This window comes from Penicillium nucicola, assembly GCF_028828085.1.
Source record: "Penicillium nucicola strain IBT 29836 chromosome Unknown utg000003l, whole genome shotgun sequence".
In the NCBI taxonomy this organism is placed as follows: domain Eukaryota; kingdom Fungi; phylum Ascomycota; class Eurotiomycetes; order Eurotiales; family Aspergillaceae; genus Penicillium; species Penicillium nucicola.
The window spans coordinates 2420620-2444608 of record NW_026643127.1 but is presented as its reverse complement, the minus strand read 5'-3'; the positions used below and the strand labels follow the sequence as shown (position 1 = coordinate 2444608).

The 23989-nt window shown below is 49.1% G+C and overlaps 8 protein-coding genes across 8 annotated transcripts; 3 read left to right on the top strand and 5 right to left on the bottom strand.

Moving 5' to 3' along the window:
• Nucleotides 1–1477: 1477 nt before the first annotated feature.
• On the bottom strand, nt 1478–2355 carry N7511_004471 (ThiJ/PfpI family protein; the record flags this gene model as incomplete). Its single annotated transcript, XM_057126896.1, has 2 exons — nt 1478–1677; nt 1824–2355. The coding sequence occupies 2 exons, from the start codon at nt 2353–2355 to the stop codon at nt 1478–1480; spliced, it is 732 nt and encodes a 243-aa protein (XP_056985786.1).
• Nucleotides 2356–3213: 858 nt separating this feature from the next.
• Nucleotides 3214–5337, top strand: N7511_004470 (sugar porter family MFS transporter; the record flags this gene model as incomplete). The annotated part of the gene is made up of 8 exons (XM_057126895.1): nt 3214–3288; nt 3347–3743; nt 3801–4243; nt 4306–4396; nt 4451–4756; nt 4821–4917; nt 4972–5098; nt 5179–5337. 8 exons carry the CDS (start codon nt 3214–3216, stop codon nt 5335–5337), a joined length of 1695 nt encoding a protein of 564 aa, XP_056985785.1.
• Nucleotides 5338–5605: 268 nt separating this feature from the next.
• N7511_004469 (putative C6 transcription factor (Gal4)) lies at nt 5606–7913 on the bottom strand (the record flags this gene model as incomplete). Its single annotated transcript, XM_057126894.1, has 5 exons — nt 5606–6023; nt 6079–7590; nt 7638–7732; nt 7791–7820; nt 7881–7913. The coding sequence occupies 5 exons, from the start codon at nt 7911–7913 to the stop codon at nt 5606–5608; spliced, it is 2088 nt and encodes a 695-aa protein (XP_056985784.1).
• Nucleotides 7914–8820: 907 nt separating this feature from the next.
• N7511_004468 (uncharacterized protein) lies at nt 8821–10059 on the top strand (the record flags this gene model as incomplete). The annotated part of the gene is made up of 3 exons (XM_057126893.1): nt 8821–9081; nt 9214–9675; nt 9742–10059. The coding sequence occupies 3 exons, from the start codon at nt 8821–8823 to the stop codon at nt 10057–10059; spliced, it is 1041 nt and encodes a 346-aa protein (XP_056985783.1).
• Nucleotides 10060–10593: 534 nt separating this feature from the next.
• Nucleotides 10594–11219, bottom strand: N7511_004467 (60S ribosomal protein eL37; the record flags this gene model as incomplete). The annotated part of the gene is made up of 4 exons (XM_057126892.1): nt 10594–10733; nt 10847–10918; nt 11079–11141; nt 11216–11219. 4 exons carry the CDS (start codon nt 11217–11219, stop codon nt 10594–10596), a joined length of 279 nt encoding a protein of 92 aa, XP_056985782.1.
• A 495-nt stretch (nt 11220–11714) lies between these two features.
• slu7 (mRNA splicing protein SLU7) lies at nt 11715–13121 on the bottom strand (the record flags this gene model as incomplete). The annotated part of the gene is made up of 1 exon (XM_057126891.1): nt 11715–13121. The coding sequence occupies one exon, from the start codon at nt 13119–13121 to the stop codon at nt 11715–11717; it is 1407 nt and encodes a 468-aa protein (XP_056985781.1).
• A 300-nt stretch (nt 13122–13421) lies between these two features.
• N7511_004465 (DNA-directed DNA polymerase zeta catalytic subunit REV3) lies at nt 13422–18590 on the top strand (the record flags this gene model as incomplete). The annotated part of the gene is made up of 2 exons (XM_057126890.1): nt 13422–13656; nt 13711–18590. 2 exons carry the CDS (start codon nt 13422–13424, stop codon nt 18588–18590), a joined length of 5115 nt encoding a protein of 1704 aa, XP_056985780.1.
• Nucleotides 18591–18838: 248 nt separating this feature from the next.
• N7511_004464 (RNA dependent RNA polymerase) lies at nt 18839–23097 on the bottom strand (the record flags this gene model as incomplete). The annotated part of the gene is made up of 4 exons (XM_057126889.1): nt 18839–22101; nt 22164–22608; nt 22673–22829; nt 22883–23097. The coding sequence occupies 4 exons, from the start codon at nt 23095–23097 to the stop codon at nt 18839–18841; spliced, it is 4080 nt and encodes a 1359-aa protein (XP_056985779.1).
• Nucleotides 23098–23989: the final 892 nt, after the last annotated feature.

Below are 23989 nucleotides of genomic sequence, written 5' to 3'. Positions count from 1 at the left end.
CTTTTCTCTTTTTTCCTTTCTTCCTTCGTTCGAGCCCCGGGGTCTTGCGTCCACTTGATTTGTTACATTCTCCTTTCTGTTCTCTTTCTTATCGGTCCAGCAACGAAACCTAAAGAAATACACGTTCAAGTTCCTACCTACAAACTCCCCAGTCAACACCAGTAGTAGTATCAGTATCGTATATCCTATTTCTGGTATCAACAAGACAAGCCAATCCCATATCGAACCGCGATCTCATCCCACCAACCAACCACAACCCTCATCGCCATCTTCCAAAATAACCTCAAATCATCCTCTCCACCCCAAATCCCTTACATCCCCACTCAAATCCCCAACCCAATTCCGACCATTCCAACCCTCTTGTCCCCCACCCTCCCCGCCAGACCGCACAGGCGTCTAGACACTCCCAGACCTCACCGATGAAATCGAGATAAGAAGCAACCTCGGAATCGACCTCGCAATCCATTCCCATCCCGATCCCAACATCGAAACCAAACCCTCGCAGCCACAGCAACGTCGTACACGATCCCGATTCATGCTCGTTCAACATACAGTACAGTATCTACTGTACACATGACGCGTGCTGGCGAGTCCTCCATTGGTGAATGATAACAGCACTGTACAGTACAGTACAGAACAGTAACGACAGTTCTAGAACAGCATTGCACGGCTAACCTCCCCGATCTTGTTTTATTTCTTTTTCTTTTTCTTTTCTTTTCTGTTCTTTCTTTTGGCCTTTATTGGCGCAGTATGCGTAAGTAGGTACGTGGATGTATGCTGTGTAACGCGAGATGCAGTGCAGTGCGCGTGTAGGCAGCACAGGCTCGACAATGATGAAATGCAAGGTAAGTGGGATTTGGGGGGGGGGGGGGGGGGGGGGGTGGATTGGGATGAGGATCGGCGGGTTGCGTTTTAATGGTGAATATAATGCTCCGGAGTGTGGGTGTGGATGTGGTGGGTGATCTGGGAGAGCCGCACTTGTTGATGTGGTTGGGAGGGAGGTGTCAATTGGGGTGTTTGGGAAAGGTGATGAAGTTGAAGTTGGTTGAGCTGACGAAGGTATTCCTAGGACGGAGGATTTGGGATGTAAGGGGTTTGGGGTTGGGTTAGGGTTTGGTTCTTGATCTGGATCTATTTCTCTTTTGACTGTTTCTGTTTGGGCTCTTGCTTTGGTGTTGGCATTTTTAGTTAAGGAGTTGGCTTCGTCGTACTCCAACTACTGGGCTGTGTGTCGATATCATGCATAATCTAGTGGTGAGACGACGTGGATTATGATCGAGTGATCATCTTGTTTCATTGCTGGGGGAGAGGAGACGGTGCAGAAACTCGATTCAGGGCCTGAAGCCTCGGGATGACGTCGGTCTTGCTTGAGGTGTAACCCTCTTATACTTCACTTCGTACTGGGGGTTTGGGGTTTGGGGGGATATATTACGAGATGCATTGGAATAGGCTGATCTTGGATCGGCTCTTTTATTTGTCACTTCCTCAGTATTTGAAGCATCGTATTCGGAAGTGCTTTGACCATTTGCCACAGCACAGATGCTGCATTGGCCGAACTACTGTAATGCACTGGCCGAGGTGTGATTTCCGCTTGGGCAATGATTTCGTTGACGAGTGGTGCCGGGTAATTCTCGCGGAGATACTCAAGAACAAGATCGAACCCAGTCGTGATGCCGCCTGCACGATCAGATCAGATCAAATCAGTGCCATATGGAATGTGAGATGCCCGGAAGAAGGAACAAGCAGCACAAGTGCAGAAGTGTGAAGGTTTCGAAGATCAGAAGAGAACAGAAGAAGAGGAGAGAAGAAGAGACAAGTCATACCGCTAGTCCACAAGTTTCCATCCCTCGCAACCCGAACCCCATCATCCCACATCCTCGCCTCAGGAAACAACTTTCTCATCGCCGGGACCAATAACCTAGGCGCCGTGACATACCGCCCCTTCGCAATGCCCGAATACCCAACAATGTACGCCCCCGTACAAATCCCCAGAATCGAAGTCCCCGCCGCATTATGTCCGCGCAAGAACTCGAGATATTCTTCCGCCGGCGGCATGGCTTTGGGTGAAGGACCCGGGACCACCACGATATCCAATTTGCCCGGAGAAACAGCCTCGTCGGCCGGTGCGTCCGTCAACTGGATAGGCATCTGCGCTGTTGCGGTGGTGATGCCTCCTGCGCCTTCGTGGCCTATGTAGTGGATTTGACAGGGCCGGCCCATACGGACGATGGTTTGGGCGAGCGAAGAGGAATTGAGGTACTCTGGTGTGGCCATGTTGAGGAGGTCCACGGCTGCGAGGTCGAGGAGTTGAACACTTCCTACGAGGAGGACTCCTATACGGAGGATTTGGGACATTGTTGCGGTGAAAGGCCCTTGAGTTCGAGATCCGACGAGTCGTTGTGGTGTGATCCATTGCTGGATTGCAGTTGGTTTTTATACTACTGTGTGGGCAGCGGTACCGCCCCGTGCTACTTTCTCATTATCTGGAGGATATTGCTGTCCTATGTGGTATCGGTGCCTTCCACAGACAGGGGCGATTGCAACTCTTCCATAGGATTGTAGCAACGTCGGGTAAAGATGCGCATAATAGTGCAGAGAGGGAGAGAGAGGGAGAGAGTTGGGTGGCACATGTGCGCACATCAGGAATGGCCCGATGAGAGAGAAATTCGCTCATGGGCGGCCCCTATCTCCGTCATTGGAAGCCAATAGGTTGACTCCCAGGGCAACATTCTGGACAGAATCTGGCCACGGGGTATCGTCGGTTATTCCCCAGACTCGAGACTCCAGACTGGAGAGCTCCACCCCAACTCCCGGGCACGTGCTGCACACGCGCACGCAAAATATAGTCCAGCCATGGAGGTTGAGATCTCGCGAACAAACTCACACAAACACACAAAACAGCCGGCTCATACCAGGCAATGGCCAGAGATCTCCTGGTCCGAAAGAGAAGTCGGCCCTGAGTCAGGTTAACTTCGGCCCACTCTTCTCCGCATATCAAGCCGAGTATAAGTCGGAGATCTTCCCTGAATTCGGGCTCGGAGTGCACCACTCCGCCCTCCTCTTTAATGTCACTCTTGACTGTCTATATAAGACGGAGTACTGTGCTCCTGCATCAGGAGATACTCTTTTCGGCCTGAACCTCATGAAGTCTATAAAAGGTTGGACACGAACCGTCTCTCGAAGCTATTCAAAATTCTCAATATCTAGCCTGCCATGTCTGCAACAGATACGCAGCCCAAGGGCTTTGCATTGGTGCTACAGAATCCCTATCTCTGCGGCGTTGCATCGGTAAGATCCAATCCGGACGTAGAGACCACACCATGGCCACTGACAGAAGAGTAAACAGTTCTCAACCCTGGGAGGGCTGTTGTTTGGCTATGATCAAGGTGTCATCAGCGGTGTCATAACAATGGAGTCGTTCGGCGCTCGATACCCGCGTGTCTTCTCAGACAGTGGGTTCAAGGGCTGGTTCGTGTCGACGCTGTTGCTGGCAGCCTGGTTCGGATCCTTGGTCAACGGTCCTATCGCGGACCGAATTGGTCGCAAGTTGTCAATCAATTTGGCCGTCGTAGTCTTTACCATTGGGTCGGTTATTCAGTGCGCAGCCATGAACATCCCCATGCTCTTTGCTGGTCGTGCTATTGCTGGTTTGGCGATTGGTCAACTTACTATGGTGGTTCCGTTGTACATCTCTGAGGTCTCTATTCCCGAGATTCGGGGTGGACTGGTTGTTTTGCAGCAATGTAGGTTGTTTCGAGCGTCCATGTCTGGGATAGGGCGTGCTCACTGACGACTGTTAGTATCTGTTACTCTTGGAATCTTGGTCAGTTATTGGATCGATTATGGAACAAACTATATTGGTGGGACGCGTTGCGCTCCTGGTATCCCTTATACGGGGGGAACGGCAGCTAGACCTGCCTTTGACCCTTACCATGATGTTCCTATGTCTGGCTGCACGGGACAATCAGAGGCATCATGGCGTCTCCCTCTCGCCATACAGATTCTTCCGGCGGTTATTTTGGGGATTGGAATGCTCTTCTTCCCGGACTCGCCGCGTTGGCTGTTGATGAAAGAGCGCGACGACGAGTCGCTCGTTGCACTCTCTAAGCTGCGTCGGCAGTCGAGAGATAGTCCTGTTCTTTTGAATGAATATCTTGAGATCAAGGCCTCGATCATGCTAGAGAATACCTTTGCTAGGGAACATTTCCCTAACTTGTCTGGGTATAAATTGCATGTTGCTCAGGTTTGGATTCCCACTACCCTGTTTCCTTCATTGGTGTTGAGGTGTACTAATATTTTGCAAAGTACATGTCTTTCGTGACGACCTGGTCCCGTTTCAAACGTCTGGCTATTGGTTGTATTGTTATGTTCTTCCAACAATTTATGGGATGCAATGGTGAGTCTTATCTTATGGTCTCTTTTTCTTACTTATAGTGTCTAATTTCTATAGCGATCATCTACTACGCACCCACAGTCTTCGCCCAGCTAGGCCTAGATGGTAATACAACCTCCCTCCTTGCGACTGGCGTATATGGCATCGTCAATTGTCTCAGTACGCTCCCAGCACTATTCTTTATCGACAAAGTCGGGCGTCGACCTCTGCTCATGGCCGGTGCCACGGGAACGTGTATCTCGCTGGTCGTTGTTGGTGGTATCCTTGGTGGCTACGGGGCAGGTCTGGTGAACAATCAATCGGCTGGATGGGCTGGCATCGCCTTTATCTACATCTATGATATCAACTTCTCCTATTCCTTTGGTAAGAGTTGCTCATTCTGGTATGGTCTGTTTTTTGAATAGCCTATTGACTGGTTCTATTACAGCTCCCATTGGTTGGGTTCTACCGTCTGAGATCTTCAATCTCTCAATTCGGTCCAAGGCGATATCCATTACTACCTCGGCGACATGGATGTGCAATTTGTAAGTGGTGATAGACTGCCAGTATACTGGCTTCAGGCTGATATCTCCTTCTAGCATCATTGGACTTGTCACTCCTGACATGCTCGAATCAATCACTTGGGGCACATACATCTTCTTTGCGGCTTTCTGTTTGCTTGCACTGTTGTTCACCTATTTCTGCATTCCCGAAACACGAGGAAAGGTATGTTCATCTTGCTTGCGCCATTTGGTGATATCTTACTCTCTTCCGCGCCAAATCACTAACTTGTCTGCTCCTCGTAGACTCTCGAAGACATGGACCTCATCTTTGGTGACACAGCCGCCCACGAGGAAAAGAAACGCATCAAGAATATCGAGGCCGAGCTACGCGGAACACCCATCGAGGAGGATGACGACTTGGTCAAACCGGCTGATCAACATGCAGAGATTGTCCAAGTGTAACTTACTTACTCCCAAAGCTAGGAACACAATTGTTCGTCATGCTCAATCTCATAAAATTCACATATTTACTTATGCTGCCCGAATAACTATTTCCATTGCTGTCGCTGTTCATTTCATGCCAGGTGATCAATTCCCACAAACCCATCCTACAATGCAAGTTACACACCAAAAAAGAAAAGAGCCATACATCAACATAACCATAGCCAGAACGATCAACGGGTAACATCAAATAAACCAGAAAAGAGGGTATTGGATTCAACTTGTGTAATCATTCTGCTGACGGGAAATTCACCCACTCTGAAAAGTCCATTCCGGCGGGACTATGCATCTGCATCTGCTGTTCGACGGGGAATAAACTCCCACCGAAGCTGGGATCACTAAACAGCTGTCCTGGGAACGGCACGAAATTCTGCTGTTGTTGGGGCATCATTTGGAAAGGAGGTTTCTGGTCCTCGTGCTGCTGGGCTCCTTCTGGTAGGATGCCGGGGGCGGAGGGGGCTGAGGGGCCGAGAAGTCGGTTGATTACTTCGTAGCAGCGGGTTGCGAAGCGGTTGGTGCCGAGAGATGGGTGGGTTAGGAGGGCCTTTGTGGTTTCAATGTCTTGCACCCAGGAGGCGGCTTCTGGGTTTGATGGGTCTGTCATTAGGAGGACGACTGGAATTAGGCCGGCTTGGAAGAGGAAGTAGCTGGTTTGGAGGTTAAAATGGGTCGGTTTGTTAGAGGGGAAGGTAGAGAACATACAGCATGTACCATGCTCCTAGTCGAGTACAGATGTAGTTTTCCATATACTCAGAGATAGAAGAGATGGTTAACCGAGCATTCTGGAGACAGCGCATTCGGCATTCTGTCTCGCAAGGATCTTCGCCTCCTATTTCCGACGTCCCTGGACTACTGCTAGTGTGGGGTGCCCAGCGTCGGGCTGCCCAGCGCAGAAGAATCGGTCTGTAGATTAAGATGGTAAGATTCCAGTTCCGCCATAGCAACCTATTCCGAACGAGTGCGAAGTCGGGGTCAGAAGGGGCGGGCTGCACTGAGAGAGACAGTTGGGGGTGTTTTAGGTATGATGGAAGATCGTTATACCACTCTTCAATCGGCTTTTGTAGGTTGAGAGTATCCTCCGGTGTGAGACTAGGGCTCGATATGAGGCGCTGGTACACGCTATTGGTGAGGAGGTGGAAGCGGGATTGAGCGATCAACCCGGAGTAGATAGTTGGGCCGGAGCATTCCATGGGGAGAGTGGTTGTTGTAGGGGTCAAAGCATCATCTTGGATATTGAGGACCTGCTTTGCATCCATAACGCAGGCCTCTGGAAGAAGAATTGGCCGCCCAAAGGTCTTGGCGGCACCACTGTCAAAAATGAATACTCCCCACCACAATCTTCTTCGAATCTCTCTTTGCAACAGGCTAATTTTCCAGCCAGGGAACTCTTTGTGAAGACCCAAACTCATGGCCATGCGGACAGCCAGACCAAGGTAGTTCCATCCGGTGTTGGGCTTGTTCCGTTTCTGGGCATAGTTGCTCAGCAACAATAGTCCCTGGACCAGTGTTAAGTTACCAGTCTCAAAAACAGATGCTTGCTGTAAGTAGCCTCTGGCTTCTTGGTAGAATGTGATGTCAAGGTCTGAGCTGTCATCGCCAATGCTCCATGCTCCAAGAGCTAGGATGGTGTTGAGGAGAATGTGCCAAGCTGTCCCATGTGGGCGCAAAGATGGCTCATTGAATTGTGCCCTGAATGTAGGCTCGTGAACGAATGGATAGCTAGTGTGATAGTTAAGGAAATATGCGTCGATGAAAGCTTGTTCGATAAGTCCAGATGGGGCACTTTCGAGCAGCTGCGCTTTGAGGGGTATACCCCCGGACCTAGCCGACTGAACAGGTATATTGAGATCAAATCCATGATCAAAAAGTGCTCGCAGTGGTACAACACTTGAAGAAGCACCAAAGTAGCCAGCTCCTTCGGGTTTAATGGACAATGCAGCCATGCCGTCAGTCAAATCACCAAGGGTAATTTCTTTCTCGGCCCAGTCAAAGCCATCGGCTTGTTGGGGGAGAGCTTCCGGTGCTGGTTCAGCCCGCTCTGGTTCATGCTTGGCCGGGGTTGAGTGCCTTGAAGAGGACTTGGATGAGGGAGCTCGGGGGGGCTCCGGGTTCTGAAGAAGAGATCGAAGGGTGGCATCCAAATCACCACCTGGAAACAGCCTTCCTAATGCTGTTTCAAATGAGTGGAGGCGATCTTCAACATAGGTCAAATGTCTGAAGTCGTCAGTTAACTTTTCATATGAATAATTCGCAAAACTTACTGCCTAGTCAAAGGACTTCTGCTGACTTTAGGGCTGTATATGCATTCCTTGTTCAGCTGTCTGCATTGCATGCAGACTGGACGCTCTTTAGAGCACTATAAAAGACAGGTCAAAAGGCATGGCCTCGAAGGACTTGCTGAGAGATTCACTCACTCTTGATTTGCGCAAGCGGCATTCATCACACTATTTCAACGGTCAGACAGAGTTTCTCTTGTTGTGCATGACGGTTATATCGATACATACTGCAAATGAATGGGAATCACGAGTGCTTGCCATCTTTATCGAGGCAGTTTGAGATTCTCGTTTTATGTACCCAATGCGCTCTGATCATGACAAAAAGTAGCAGTCATCTGCATAGGTGGTTAGCAAAATGATGTATTTGACATCTTACTATATGCATCTGCTTTGCGCAAACACCCTGGGATCGCCGGCGGGTATCGATGTATAGCACACGGATACAGCCGGCGTGGGATATGCATGCACGAGGGACTCATCAAGTAGACTTGAAGACTGGGGGAAGACTCACGATCGGCGCTAAATTGAACATTGATCTACCTTAGCCTCTTGTAATGCGACGGATAAGATGCATCGAGGGGATGGTGGGGAAGCGGTCAGGTGATGCGTAAAAAACTCGCATGAGTGCCTCAGGCAGAAACTATGGCTTTTTAATCGTGTTACTTTCTGGCAATTCAGGCTTGATGGGGTTGTTTTATATGATGTGGAACTTACTTTCATGTGCCATTAACGGTATTCAGTAAGTGCTTGGTGGAAGTATCGTAAAAACAAGGGAAATCAAATATATCATAACGTTACTTGAAGTATATATTTGATAGCGATAGACTTACAGTACCACATCCCAACCGGAAATTAGAGGACTGTGAGTGGGAAATGACTATTTCAGGCTGAAGCATCATTCATATTCCAATAAAACATAACAATTTGAAAGAAACCGCCAAGATTCGATCAAATTCACTCAATATCATCTCGATATAAGTCTTGGCATGACGGGATTGATGAGGGGCCAATCACAAGCTGCAGACTTTTTTCTCATCACCTCCACGACTCGACCAGCACAGCCAAAAAAGAAACCCGAGAGTTTGAAGCAAGCGAATAATCAAAGCCTGTAGCTGCTAAGCCCGAAGCTGCAAAAAAGTCAACATCATCATTGCACAAAGGCGCAAATATGCCTTCGCAACCCCCACTACCGCCCCTCCTTGCACCATATCTATCAACATTGCCCGAATCATCATTGACATTGGCATCATCTATCCTTGGTGCAACTTCGAATTGGTTGGTACTGAGATTCTTGCATGCTGCCTTAAGCTCGCCAAGCCTCAATCCGGCATTTGGCGCAGATGAACTGCAAAACGGAATCAAGAAGAAAGTGGTACTCGTGAGCTTCTTACGGAGTCATGATTTCTGGAAGACAGAGGCGAAGCGATTGGTAAGTTTTGGAAAGCTCTACATTGTAAACGACCCTGAAATGATATGTTTTAAACATTAATTTGGTGGATTTGGAGTGATAACCAATGTATTAACCCATGTACTGCGATTGTGGTGCTAATGAATTCAATAGGGCCTCGACCTTGCTCGTCTAGCAGACAAACAACAATTTGCATTCATAGACGGTCTATCTGAGCTATTCTACACCCCAGATGCAGCCACTCCTAAGACCTCCCCGACTGCTCTTGGGAGCAGCCCCCGCACAACCCTTCCTCTCCGCTCTCCACCAGGAGCAGTGCCTGGAAGGGGACCGCCACCAGCAGCGACAGCCCCGAGAGGCAATCTCCAAGTGACGCGAGCCCAGGCAGAGCCGGGCATTGCGAAAAAGCTGCATTTCACTGGCCGTGGCCTCGCGGCCCTTGACCTAATGGAGAAGGACATCATGTCTGTTATTGAACAGCAAAAATCTTCAATGGAGGATGGAGAGGAGCTAGTTCTCATTCTAGACCAGCCTGACCTATTGCTTGCTGCGACGGGACCAGGCATGGGTATTGGAGCTACAGAGATGGCAGAGTGGGTCACAGGGCTACAGCAGGTAAGATTACACATCCTTGGAGGAACTGGAAGTATAACAAGTTACATGACTGACTGATTTTGACAGCATGCACACGCTACGGTCCTAACGCTGGCTACGGATGCCCCGCTGATACATAATGCATCTGTATCGGCAGGACAGTTGGCTACAACAATTGAGTCGGAACATGCGGCATTCGCTATTGGGTTGGCGCATCGGGCTAGGTCGGTAATGCAACTCCGCACTCTGGAGACTGGGGCCGCGAAAGATGTGAGTGGGGTGCTGAGGATCAGTCGAGGTGGCGGATGGAGTGCCGGCGAAGAAGAAAGCTTGGAAGAGAAGGAAGTTCTCTACTTCATTCAACGGGATGGTGGCGTCAGTGTTTTTGGTCGTGGGGAATCATAATCCGAAGCTGTATACTCTTAGATTAGGTGGACTTTCAAAATACGAAAAAGCCATTGAACGTCGACAAGTTTTCCTCTGCATAGTCAACACCTCATACTGGGAGAACAGATCGTGAAACGTTAGGCCTCATACTGGGAGAACAGATCGTGAAACGTTAGGAAGAGTCTTCACATTGTATCTGTCACGACATGGGAATAATCGCCAGTCATAAAGGAAAAAGGAAATTCATGCACGCTTTCCCATGTTTTTTAATCCAGCTCTTCTCCATAGAGAAGAGCCCCTCCAACGAAACTTTGCCCACCGTCTCGCAAGTTTTTACTTCGCCATCCTTTGCGTGACAAAGAGAAACAGACGAGATCGACAGTTGCACACACCAACTCCAAGGGAAAGCGATAAGATTCCGGAACTGCCATTTGCATTTCGAGTAATGCTAGCCCGTAATGCTAATTCATGTCATGCCAGGATTCCTCCCCTCATTCCTATTCCAGCCTCTCCGAAAACGAAAACGCGACGCCGAGCGGACGAAAAGGGAATCTAGTTGGTCTCGGGGCCACGGGCACCCTTGGGGGTACCGGTCTGGAAGCCGTTCAGGAAGCGGCGGTGGACATCGCGGAGGGAGCGCATGCGGCCGGAGCCGGTGGTCTTGCGGCGCTTAGCCTTCTCACCCCAGTTGACTGTTGATCGAAAAAATTCCATGTAAGCCAGCGTTCTCTCATTTTGGTGTCCGTGTTCCAAAAAAATGGCCCATCTCATGTCACCAGAGTCTTCGGGAGGGGTATTTGCGTACACTTGCGGGTCTTGGCGGCAGGGTAGCCACAGTTGGCACAAGTGGACTTCTGAATGTGGAAAGACCGCTTGCCTATAGTCGAGGAAATATCACCGGTTAGCTCTCTGCCTTGTGTATATTGGGTGGAAGTCTTCGCCGGGGTCGCCAATTCTGTATTTCGACAAAGAACAAAGAAATTTGCGACTTCGGGTCGGATGGGAGAGGGATCGTGAAAATTTGAGTTGATACGTACCACAACGACGGCACAGAGTGTGCGTCTTGTTGTGGCGCTTTCCGAAGCTTGAGGTACCCTTCGCTGTAGTGGTTGTTAGTTTCAGTAGATTCGAGGTTGCGTAGGATCGCGGTGAGATATTTCGACATCGGACGTACTCATTTTGAATTATGGAACTGCAGAAGAGAGACGACGTTAGCAAATTCACAAGTAGAGTATACGCAGAGTAAAGGAACGGCATGCGAACGTACCTGGCGATTCCGTTGAAGGGGCTGGTTGTCGGTGTCGTCGTCGCTAGGCGTATCAAAACTTCCCGAGATCTGGTGATGTGTTGCTAAGCGAGTGCGGTCGGTAGGGCTTGTACCCTGTCCCGTGACCTGGAATCAGTCTAACCCAAAGTGGAACCCATATGCATGCCCAGGTGGTCTGTGCTTCACATAATATCACGTGACGGGTATATGTTAAACTACTTTCCAGCTTGTATATGCGGGTTTTCTTGAATGCTCATTGTATGTAGTATGGCTCGATCATAATCCACTACTTGGCAATGTCTAATTATAGACTAACATGATGCATTTGTTTACAGTTTTAACAGCATATGAAAAGGGTATTTTAGTACATCCGAACGCCCATGCAAATGTATGCAGAATGAAGATATCAGAAATCATCTTTCCCGATGAAGTTGGCCATCGGGTCATCAGCAGCCTGCCGCTTTCGCTTATAAGCCTCAAGCTCTTCTTCCGTGATACCCGACTGAAGTTCTTCCAGGGTTCGCTTCTTTGCATTGGATTTTGGTTCCTTCTCCTCAATCGGGGTCTTTTGGCCAGACTCGTGAGAGACATCCGCGTCATCAACATGCTGCTCAGTTTCTGCATTTGCCTCGAGCATACGTAACATGTTGCCCTCTTCCTCAAAGGCTTTCTTCCCGTCTTCACCAGTGCAGTAACTGTTCTTGACAGTGGAATAGCAGCAAGCATATCCCCATTGGAACTGGTACCACCAGCTACCGAAGACCGAAGAGTGATTGTTGACCATTATATCCTCAGGGTACTTTGATTTGGTGGCTTTCTTGGGTGCGCCCTTGATGGCACCACTTTCGTCGTATTCAACGAAGCGCTCGTTTTCGACAACCATAGTATCGCGCAGCGAACTTGGTTGTGAGTGCTCTCCACCACCGTATTTCTCCAAGAGGGCCATACGATGGGCCTGGCGCTTAGCCTCACTATCCTCCTTTTCTTTCTTTCTGAGAACTTCTCCGGAGGTTGGATTGGCCTGGATGTGAAGTTGTGGGTGACCCTTCTCCTGGGACTCCCAGGCATACTGCTGAGCTTTCTCAAACTCCGCAGCATCACCAGAAGCTCGAATAAAGTTTTCCTCGGCAACAAGTGCCGATGCCTGGTCATCCTGCGCGCCCATGTCTACCATTCGGCGTGTCTTGGGATCGTATTTGGCAGAATCAAGATCCAGATTGAGCAGGTATTTTGCGGTATCTTCTCGAATGCGTAGGTTGCGAGTTGCGGTGCTTTGCTGTCGGCCCATGTCGGACTCTTCGGCGTACCGAATATCTTCTTCGGGTCCATCATCGCCATCTTCATCATTCTGGAGCTTTTTGAGAGCCTGCTCGTCCTTTGCCAATTTCTTCAGTGCTTCCATCTCTTCGTATTCTTCGACAACTTGGCGATATTCGCTAGCATCGTAACCATTCCATCGGTCTCTCTTGGCATCCCATCCCATGTCAACCTTCTGAATAAGCTCATCAGCTTGAATGTCTTTACCAGTCCATTTGGCGCCATGCTTTCGGGGTCGGCTGAGGCAGTCTTTTGTCTTGTGCGTCATCGCGCCGCAGTTTTCACATGCGCCTTTGCGGTATTTCGTGGCTGCCGGGCCTGCGCGCTTGCCTCGATCGTACCATTTAGATTGGTCAGCACTCGTCTTTTGGAGACGCTGATGCTCGAGGTAGTCATTGTCTTGATCATCGTCGACGTAGAAGGGCTTCTTCGAGATGAAAGCGGGAATGTATTCGTTGCGCTCTTTCGCCGCCACATCCGCGGGCTTTCGTGACATGGTGCTGGTAGGCCGAAAGAAGACAGAGCAGAAATTCGAAAAGAGAGATGGTGGATTGCAAATAGGCCAGCCACTTGCAGCTGTTGCCGATGTAATGAGAAAGTGAGGTTGCGATACGAAGCTTGGCGGCTGGAGAATTGATAGTGCACGTGATCAGGCGTCTCGCGCGTTCTAGGTTTATTGGCTCGGCATACCTCAAGATATCGCGTTCTTCAATCAAATATCAAACATCCTTCATGCAATAACAAGTGGGCGCATACGAAATGTCGCTGTGGCTTTTGACTGCCATATACCACAGCGATGGAGCCATTTCAGGTGCGCCTCAACTGTATCGATCATTATCAGGCGACCGCGTCGGAATTAGACCCTCCGCTACCTTTACGCGTAGGCGGGCCTGAGAAAGATTACAAGCCCAAGGTGCCCGTAATTCGGGTTTTTGGTGCCACTGAAACAGGGCAGCGAGTCTGCGTTCATGTTCATGGCGCATTTCCATATCTCTATATTGAATACAATGGGTCATTGGCACCAGAAGACGGTTCGTATTGTATAGCAGCATTTGCCTTGATCTCCTGACTCACAAATATTTCAGTGAACTCCGCGATCCGAAGTCTTCATCTCTCGATCGACCATGCCCTGGCTATCAGCTTCCGTCGGAATGCATACGACCGAAGGACCGCTTTTGTGGCGCATATCACCCTGGTGAAAGGTGTTCCATTCTATGGATACCACGTGGGATGGCGGTTCTTCTTTAAAATCTACCTCTTGAACCCATGGCATATGAATCGCCTTGAAGATCTTCTGCACCAGGGAGCTGTGTTAAAACAGCCCCTCCAACCGTACGAGGCGCACATGCAATACGTCCCGCAATGGATGTGTGACTATAACTTGTACGGATGCGCCATCATGAATTGTGCCAATGTGAAGTTTCGAGCACCGGTGCCTGAGTATCTTGAACTCAGCAATCTCGATCATCGCTGGCACGACCGTTCAATCCGACCCGAGAGTATTCTTCAGGACCCTGAACTTCAGAAACAAAGCAATTGTCCGCTAGAGGTCGATATCTGCGTAGAAGACATTCTGAACCGATTGGATATCAAAGAACGACCGCTACATCATGACTTTACCGAGCTACTGAAACCGGCTGCATTCAACGAGCGACTTGTTCCGAGCATGGCTGGATTATGGCAGGATGAAACTCGCAGACTTCAGAGGAGGATGGGCATACTTGATCCTGGCAGTACTCCATTTGGACCCGAAGAATTGATTTCAATGTCTGCGGACCCAAGAAATCAATCGAGGGGAGGCTGGATACACGAGGAAGAGTTCCGTGAGATGGCCTCAGAACTTATTGCCAACGAGAAACGCGAGGATGGGAACAGAGAGATTTCATTTGAGACCTTCCTTGATATTGAGGATCAGGAGAAAAACGTGAAGACAACTTTGGATAGTGTCGAAGATTTTTACCCTGGCAAAATCGGTGTTAGTACTTCTGGTGAAATTCAATACCAAGAATCTACCAGACAGACTGCGCCAGAAATCTCGGTTGATGAGAGCCTTGCTTTGTCCTCCCAAACCAATGGACAATATCATTCAGTTGATGACAGTGGAGGCGAGGTTTCGGGCGAAGAAACGGAACACGAACCCGACTTGAAGGAGGAGGGACCCTTAGGCGATAGCTTCTACGATGGAGTATTCGACGAATTCCCCCTTCCCGATATTTCGGCACCCACGCAGTTCGCCCAATCGAATGTTTTGAAAACAGGATCAAACAAGACAGTCGAGGAAGCGTCTTCGAACGAGGTAGACCGATCTCACGAATCGAGACCAAGGCATTACAGCCATAGCGGAACAGTCGCCCACAAAAGGCAACGCTTCGAGACCTTCGAGTCAGACGACCCCCTGAATAAAAAACACAGGCCTCTTACCAATGGCGCGAAGCCCGACAGCCGAGGGGGAACTCACGATGGGGGCCAAAAACAGCAAACAGTTTCATTTGAGGGCGAACTTGGCACGCCTCCTGGAACTGCATCGGGACCTAGGTCATCTTCCTCGCAAAGAACGGTCCGTCCGAAATCACATAGTCATAATAGCCGGCTGAAATATCCGGTTGTTAAAGATCCCAATGATCCTTTGACCATTATGCGGTTCAGCCAGGAAGATGGCCAATGCTCCCAGAAGGGCTCGAATTCCTCCCTACAGATTTCGAGCTCGTTGCCTTCAGGATCTACCCCTGAAGTTTCAAGTAAAGTCAGTGGAATTGCGAGCTCTTCAGATCTACATTCTTCTTCAACAGTGACGCCAATCTCACTCGATCCACATCTTGCCGAGACCATCAGAAACATTCATAGCGCATTTAATATTTCCAGAAACACTCGTTTGAGTTGTTTCAGATTCGCAAGCCCAACCTCGAAGAAGGTTGCTTCAACGATAAATGACTATGGGCGCCCTTCCGTTGTATACCAGAAAGCGTACTACAGTGACGAGACAGATGTTCCTGACAGACCGAGAGAATACGGCGGCAGAGAGTTCCGGCTGGAGAGCGACACCATTCACTACCTCCCCGACTTTGAGACTACAGCAGAGGCTCCTGCAATGTTCGGCGAACAGTTACCCACAACCTATAACCAGGAACAACAAGCTAGAACTGATCAGAAGCTTCGAGAAGAGTGTTCTGCGAGAGTCTGGGAGTTTGCTCCTCTTCCACCTAGCCGGTCAGAAGTTAGCAAGTGGTTCGAGGACATGGAAGCCTCTCAAGCGTCCGTCTCGGGAGAGCCCATTCACCCAAAACCCATTGAACGAAAACCAGAGGCTCTCTCGCAGATAGAAGGCCCCACGCAAAAGAACCCACACGGCTTCAAATACTCACAGAAAAGAAAGTCCACCAGTGTGGAGCATCAGACTCAATATATGAGCACGATGAGCATGGAAGTGCATGTGAACACGCGCGGAACCCTCTTGGCAAACCCCGAGGAAGATGAGATTACATGCATGTTCTGGTGCATCCAATCTGAAGATGATGAACTCGAGGTCAATAGCCATCTTCCCGGCGTCCATGTTGGGATAATTTATCAAGGTGAAGGAGAAAGGCCAGAAGACAAAATATCTAAGGTGTTGACAGTTGAAGCGGAGCATGAGCCTACCGAGCTGGATTTGATAAACCGACTGGTTGACATTGTTCGGTACTATGATCCAGACATCATCACGGGGTACGAGGTTCACAATGCCTCCTGGGGATATGTGATAGAACGGGCTCGCAAGAAGTACGACTTTGATATCTGCGAGGAGCTGTCCAGGACCAAGTCTCAATCCCATGGAAGATTTGGGAAGGAGGCAAATAAATGGGGACACGACCATTCATCTTCTATTACCATCACAGGCCGGCATATGTTCAACATCTGGCGCGCCATGAAAGGAGAGCTGAACCTGCTGCAGTATACAATGGAAAATGTCGTCTTCCATCTCTTACACCGTCGCATTCCCCACTATTCTCCTCGGGACCTGACGCAGTGGTACCAGAGCGGGAAGCCTCGCAATCTACTCAAGGTCATGGATTACTTCATTTCACGTGTGCAGCTGAATTTGGAAATTCTTGAGGGCAATGAGTTGACACCACGAACGAGTGAGCAAGCACGATTGCTAGGTATCGATTTTGCCTCAGTGATGTCTCGAGGCTCGCAATTCAAAGTTGAGTCTTTGATGTTCCGGATCGCAAAACCAGAGAACTTTTTGCTAGTTTCACCGAGCAAAAAGCAGGTCGGACAGCAAAATGCGTTGGAATGCCTGCCACTGGTCATGGAGCCACAAAGTGATTTCTACACAAGTCCGCTGCTGGTACTTGATTTTCAATCACTGTACCCGAGTGTCATGATTGCGTACAATTACTGTTATTCGACGTTCCTTGGCAGAGCAGCACATTGGCGTGGAAGGGACAAGATGGGTATCAAGGATTATCAGCGACAGCCAAGGCTTTTGGAGTTACTCAAAGACAAGATCAATATCGCACCCAACGGCATGATGTATGCAAACCAGGAAGCGCGTCAATCATTATTGGCCAAAATGCTCTCAGAGATCCTCGAGACTCGAGTGATGGTCAAGACTGGTATGAAGGCCGACAAAGATGATACGATGTTGCAACGACTTTTGAATAACAGACAGTTGGCACTCAAGCTCATCGCCAACGTTACGTATGGATATACGTCTGCTTCGTTCTCCGGACGGATGCCCTGTTCAGAAATTGCCGACAGCATCGTCCAAACTGGACGAGAAACACTGGAGAAAGCCATCGCATTCATTCACTCTGTTGAACGCTGGGGTGCCGAAGTAGTCTACGGCGACACAGACAGTCTATTCGTCTACCTGAAAGGTCGCACCCGAGATCAGGCCTTCGACATTGGCGAAGAGATTGCCCAAGCAGTAACAGATATAAACCCACGACCAGTCAAACTCAAATTCGAAAAGGTATACCACCCTTGTGTACTCTTAGCTAAGAAGCGCTACGTCGGCTTCAAATACGAGCACCGCACACAAACAGAGCCCGAATTCGATGCCAAAGGCATTGAAACTGTCCGGCGTGACGGCACACCCGCCGAACAAAAGATCGAAGAAAAGGCTCTGAAGACCCTGTTCCGCACGGCAGATCTCAGCCAAGTGAAATCCTACTTCCAGCGCCAATGTGCCAAGATAATGCAAGGCCGCGTCTCTATTCAAGACTTCTGCTTCGCGAAAGAGGTTCGCCTAGGTACATACAGTGATCGCGGTCAACTCCCCGCTGGTGCCATGCTTAGCACAAAACGCATGCTGGAAGATCCGCGCTCCGAGCCACAGACCAACGAGCGAGTGCCCTACGTTGTTGTCACTGGGGCGCCGGGATCAAGACTGATTGACCGCTGCGTCGCGCCTCAGACTTTGCTGCACGATGCACAATTAGAGCTAGATACGGAGTACTACATCACGAAGAACTTGATTCCTCCATTGGAACGAATTTTCAACCTTGTGGGCGCAAATGTTCGTCAATGGTACGATGAGATGCCAAAGGTACGGCGGATCCGGCGTGTCGATGCGTCAGCCTTTTCAAACCAAAATCTGAATCTGAACGCTGGTTTCTTTGGTGCATCAACGCGGAAGACACTTGAATCTTACATGCGGTCGTCCTCGTGTGTCATCTGTCGATCTCGGCTGTCTGATACTACCGATCCTGTCTGCGATGATTGTCTGAAACAACCACATCTTGCGCTTTTGGATGTCTCTTCGCGGTTACAGAGGGCCGAGAAGCGGGTTGTTGAATTGGAGGCTGTGTGTCGTTCTTGTATGGGTGTCACGCCCGCTGATGAGGTTAGCTGTGATAGCATGGATTGTCCGGTGTTTTATTCTCGGACGAGAGATGCTGCCAATTTGAGGCATTCGAAGGACCTTTTGGAGCCTGTTATTGACCTATTGGAGCTGAAAGGGGATGAGGGTTTGGACTGGTAGGGTTGGAGTTCTCTCTTGGTTGTGGTTGATATTCAGGGATTCATGGAGTTTTGGTCTGACTAAAGGAGTTGGATATACCCTTGTACAGGCGCAGCTGCCGGCTTTACTTTTTTTGGGATGAATAGGCTAAGTTGTCTACTAAGCAATAATTTAAAGAGAATAATTCTCTATTTTTGGGGGTTTTCTAGGTGTCTGTCTCGACCTCCATCTCGACACTGTAACGCAACAAGTCTCTTACCTTCAACTATCTAGCCGATCATGTTCATCAGCTCATCAAGCGGGTTAGGCTTGAAGTTACCCTTCATCTCAGCATCTTCCACCATGTCGATCTTCACGGGCTCCTTGGAGCAAACCCCTTCGTCGCTTTTACCGCCTATTTCCGAGACCTCGCCATGGCGCTCAACCATTTCACACCAAGGTCGCACTGAACACTTGGATTCACGTCCGCTGGTCTCATTTTCGCATGCAAGACGGCATTCTCTTAAACTGCGCATGATGGTCTCATTGAAAGGTGGCTCTGCATTGAGATCTTTAGAGATGCCCCCTTCTTCGCTAGGAACATCATCTAGTGATTCCCAATAACCCGACGGACTTGGGGGTCGCGCAGATGCGGTAAGCTCGGGAGGCTCTACCATTTCTAGATCTTTCTGGCCATTAACAGGCTGGGTAGATCTCTGAGCCTGCTTGTAAGTGAAGAATAAGCTGCCCCGAGGTTCACCGGAAAGAACAGCGGCAGTGGCTTCTCCTGGCCCTGCGTGCTCCCTGGCTTTGTTCGTTGCAAGCTTGCCAAGGACTTCGGAGAAAATCCAAGGAAAACTGATCAGTGGAAGCTTGGTTCTGGGCACATTGACATTTGAGAGGTCTTCTCTCAACGTTTCTTCCTGCTGTTGAGCCTTGAGTGCTACAGTCATCTCTTCATGGGTCACACGGTACATGGCGAGTACCAAGGCAGCAATATTATCACCGGTTTTCCCGACTTTGTTGTAGCACTGATGGCGGAATCCTCCCCGGAGTGTTGATGAGATCCGGCCCATGTCTTCCTGCATCTTGTAATCCTTGCCCGGGAAGCAGTGACGAAGAGTAAAGCCGGAAACGATCTCGAACTCGGTTTCAATCTCATATTGGGCCATGATTTGTCGTACGGCCATATCATATTCCTCTTTGAGCTCTTTCGCATAGACCATGTATTTCTCACTGGCTTCGAGGAGCGGCGAAGTCAAGACCCGAAGATCAAAGGGCTTTTTCAGATTGGGAAGAAAGGCAGGGATCTTTACTGCGTCGTACAGCTGGCCAAGGATCTTGTTGGACCTGTAAGTCCGTGATGGTGGAACATGTCTCTTCTCCATGAAATGAGGCCATTTTGTGGGCCTCAAATCTTTCGTCATGACTGCAACAGCGCCAGTCTTGTTAAAATCAACAGCGTCAGAATGGAGTTGAGCCAGACGTAGGCACTTCTTCTCCATGACGCCCCTCGGAAGCCAATCAGCCAAGGCTAAATGAGCATGTGCGATGGTTGGCAGGCAGTCATTCTTCATGTACACGACAAAGAAGGAAGTGATCTCATCAACTGTCACATCGTGAAGAAGATCTGGGACTTTTCTGCTAGTGTAATTCATGGGCTTCGTGAACCAATGAGTTGGAATCAAATCCGGATCCCAAATGACGAGGTAGTCGTCGCCATCAAGATCACCCCCTGAGCACATGCTTGCAACGTCTCGATCGCCGGTTTGAGGAAGCACGACTACATCACGATAGTCGTGCAGCTCAGGTCGATTCACTGCTCGGACCACACGGATATCGCCAGGGTGGAGAGAGGGATTACGAGCCAAGATGCAGACACCTTCGATGACTTCGTACTTAGCATGTTTGTCATCCTGTTTTTCACAGCGGCAGATCTGTACAAAAATTTCAGGCAGAGCAGCCAGTTTCTCTCTCCGTGGCGCGTCTTCTTTTGGTATTTGATCTTCGAAATGGCCTTTCAGGACACCGACCTCATCCAGACAGCCTAGTAGGTTAGCGCCTTGCTCGACAGTGATTTTAGCCTTCTCCTTCAGATACTTCAAATGCCAAGCTCGCCATAGCTCAAGGACAGTGCACACATATGGCTCGTCAGCACGTCTGAAACCATCTCTAATCATCTGGGCGATTGTGAGGGTCATTTGATTTGGGTCAATCCACTTTTGCAGCAGTTCAATGGCCTTCTGATCGTCCGTCATGGCATCATTAAAGCTGCTCAGCATATAGTCCAGCTTCTTCAGAAAAGCCCTGTCTGGGATTCCTAAAGCAGAGAGAACGATGATGATCTGGCGGTTCAGAGTTGCAAACGAAAATTGAGACCAACGAATTATCTCCAATCCGCTGGACTCGGTGTTGAACTTGTATTGACTGGGGCGGATATGCACTTCTCGAGGGTGAGGATCAGGTGAAACTACAAGCATTCCCTTGGAACCTCCGAGGCGAAACTGGAAGGCCGATGGAAGGTTTCGAGTTGGTGTCTTGATATCAAGTTCATTTTTGGCCATTTGCGCAAGAAACTTCGATATCTTTCCAACGCCATCTGAGAAAGTAAAGCCGTTGCGAACAATATCCTCACACCGAGAAACAACGACATTAGTGCTGGAAAAGGCACGAGTAGTCGAGAAACACTGTCCCAGTCTCGCCGCATACTTGGCCACATTTCGAATGTGATTGAATTGACCCATCCAGGCTCTGATTGAAGCTGCGGTCATGGGCCCGCCTGTGGCAAAGAAATAAGCGCCATGTTCTCGAAACTGAGAGTTGCCAAACGCAAGAAACTCATAGTGTCGGTCTCCAATAGTGATGCCGTTTGACAGTGTCCGCTTAACATTGGTGAATACCTCGTTGTTATTATCACTCATAGAGGAGTTAATGCGACCTTCTGTTTTCTCGTCCGTGAACCGCACACGAAGGAAATGGTCAGCCACCTCCGAGTATTTGCGTACGATGCGGTTGGAGGCATCCACGGAGGGGGTGTTGTAGTAGATGGTAGTTGGAGTGACTCGTGCAGTTCGCATGAAGCAACAATAATCCGGGATTTTGGTGTCAGTTGTACCTTTCGAGGGCTTCAAATCGAATATTTCCATTGGATCAAAGTATTTCTTTTTCTGTGTTGCCACGTACTCCAGCAGTCTCTGGCCTTCGGCTGGTTTCATGTTACTCAACTTCTCAACAAACTCGCGAGTCATTGTGAACTCAGACAAATATCCATGAGATATGCAGACTTCGAGCTGGTACCGAACATGCATGTGAAGGTGCACGTAGTTGTCATTCCCCATGCCCTGTAGCAGGAACAAGGAAGCCTTGCTCGACTGAGGCCCGACGTGATCGATCCAGTGCCACACCGGGATTGGCCGGGCTTTTCTCTCGGTAAAGCGGTTCCCATCCTCGATGGAGATATTGTAGTCTTTGAACATCGCTCGAGTGAGCTTCAAGGCTTCGCCGTCTTGTTTGAGTTCAGATGCGAACGTTATCTTGAACACGTTCCATCGCGCTATTTCAAGGACAAAAGTCAGAAAAATTAAAGCCAACGGTCAAATGTGTACCAATACTAGCCTGCATCAATGATATGTCCCGACTTCTTCAGGTTGTTGCAGGATGTATCGATGACATGTGGATTGCGACGCATAGCTGTCTGACGATACCAGGCATCCTCCTCTCTCCAGTACCTCATCCCGGTAAACGAGGATGAGATATTCTTCAGTCTTCGATGAAGGATAGGCGAAGAGTCCAGGATTATCAGAAAAGATGTCTGCTCTGTAGTGGTGTCATACTGCTCGAAGATTTGAGACAGCTGGAGGAAGGTGAATCTGAGTCGATAGTCATGCAGAGACATGTCGCCAGCCTTTGAGCGGATGCTTACTTTGAAGTATACATAAAGACACCTGCGCAACACATCAATGACAAACCTAGGCCCAGAAGACTGATCAAAGATGTGCATGGTATGGACAGCCACGGCATCGACGAGTATACCAATGCCAACTTTAGTGGTCATTAGCTCCTAATATCAGTCATTAATTAGTACTCTGGTCATTTTGACAGTCTTTATTTTTTTCAACACTTGCCTTCCTGGCAGGGATATGAACCTTTGAGCGAACTGGGCTGGGAACAGTCTCGCCATCGGAGAAATGATTCAGGCCCAGTTTAATTGGCACCACAGGGCCATTGCGGAGGGGCACTTGGTAGCAGCCATTGGTCCAGAAATCACGCTCAGGGGGAGGGCTATTGAAAATTAATCTTGATATAATGAGAATTAGCAATGAGACAAGACTAACCTGAAGCGCACAAAGCCTCTGGTAGTTGCGCGGCCATCAGAGGTCTCGTACAGGTCGATTTTCACGATAGTGCCCTCCTTTTTTAGGGCATCATATATATCGTGAGTTGACGCAGCCCTAGGAACATCTGAAAGATCAATGCCGACTGACTCATGCTTCTTCCAGGAGGTGTACACTGGTGCTCCAGCGCCTGTGGGATCAGTCATTTCAGTCATCCCGGCTTTCGCTTTAACGCTGCAGGACTGGCAAGTGATAAGAGGATTCGGCAGTGGCTGAAGTGAAAGAGCAGAGAAGGAGAAGAAGTGAAAGCGAAGTAAAGAAAAGCCAGGATCAGAACATATCCTGAGGTAAGAAAAGAAGCTTTGAAGTTTACAGCCGTGGAAGCGGAAGCAAGGCGATGTGATAAAGGTAAAACAAAGAAAGCGAAGAAGATTCACAATTGTAGTAGAACAAATGACAGAAAAAGGCTGAAATGAGAATAGATCCGTCGCAATGGAGTAGAAGTGGAACAAACTAGATCACCCGTAGATACACGATTGCGGTTCTTGATCTGAGTGGATGTGGAACAAGTTTTAAGCATCCAATGTGACTATTCGAGAGTTCTTTTTTGCCTGATCAGACTCTTTGAGATTGGTATCAGATCAGGTTTATCTCGTACTCAGTCACAGAATAGGTCGAAGTTCACCAGGATTGCCGATGTCAGACTATGCTTATTCCAAGCGATCACCCACAAAACGTTTTGTCTCACAGATGAGACGGATAGTCAGATAATTGAAGACACATGATAGGTGGCGAGAGTATGGCACATACCTGTTGGGCCGGGACCCATAGGTGAAGCATGCCCCAGAGACAGGGTGGCTTGCGTGAATTTGTGCTGTGTCAAACTCAAATGGTACATACAATGAACCTTTTTCGATAGACAAGATAATGAGATGGGGTTGCGCGAAATGGCGACGAGAGAAGCAAGTTTCTGTCAAAAAGCACCACCATCTTATAAGAAATCTATAGCTGGGGCCATATTTTGTCGTCGTTTTGGTACGCTTAGTGGTCAGTGTTAACCCCCGGGGCTCTTGTATCGCAACGAGAAGAAATGTGTCTTATAGACTC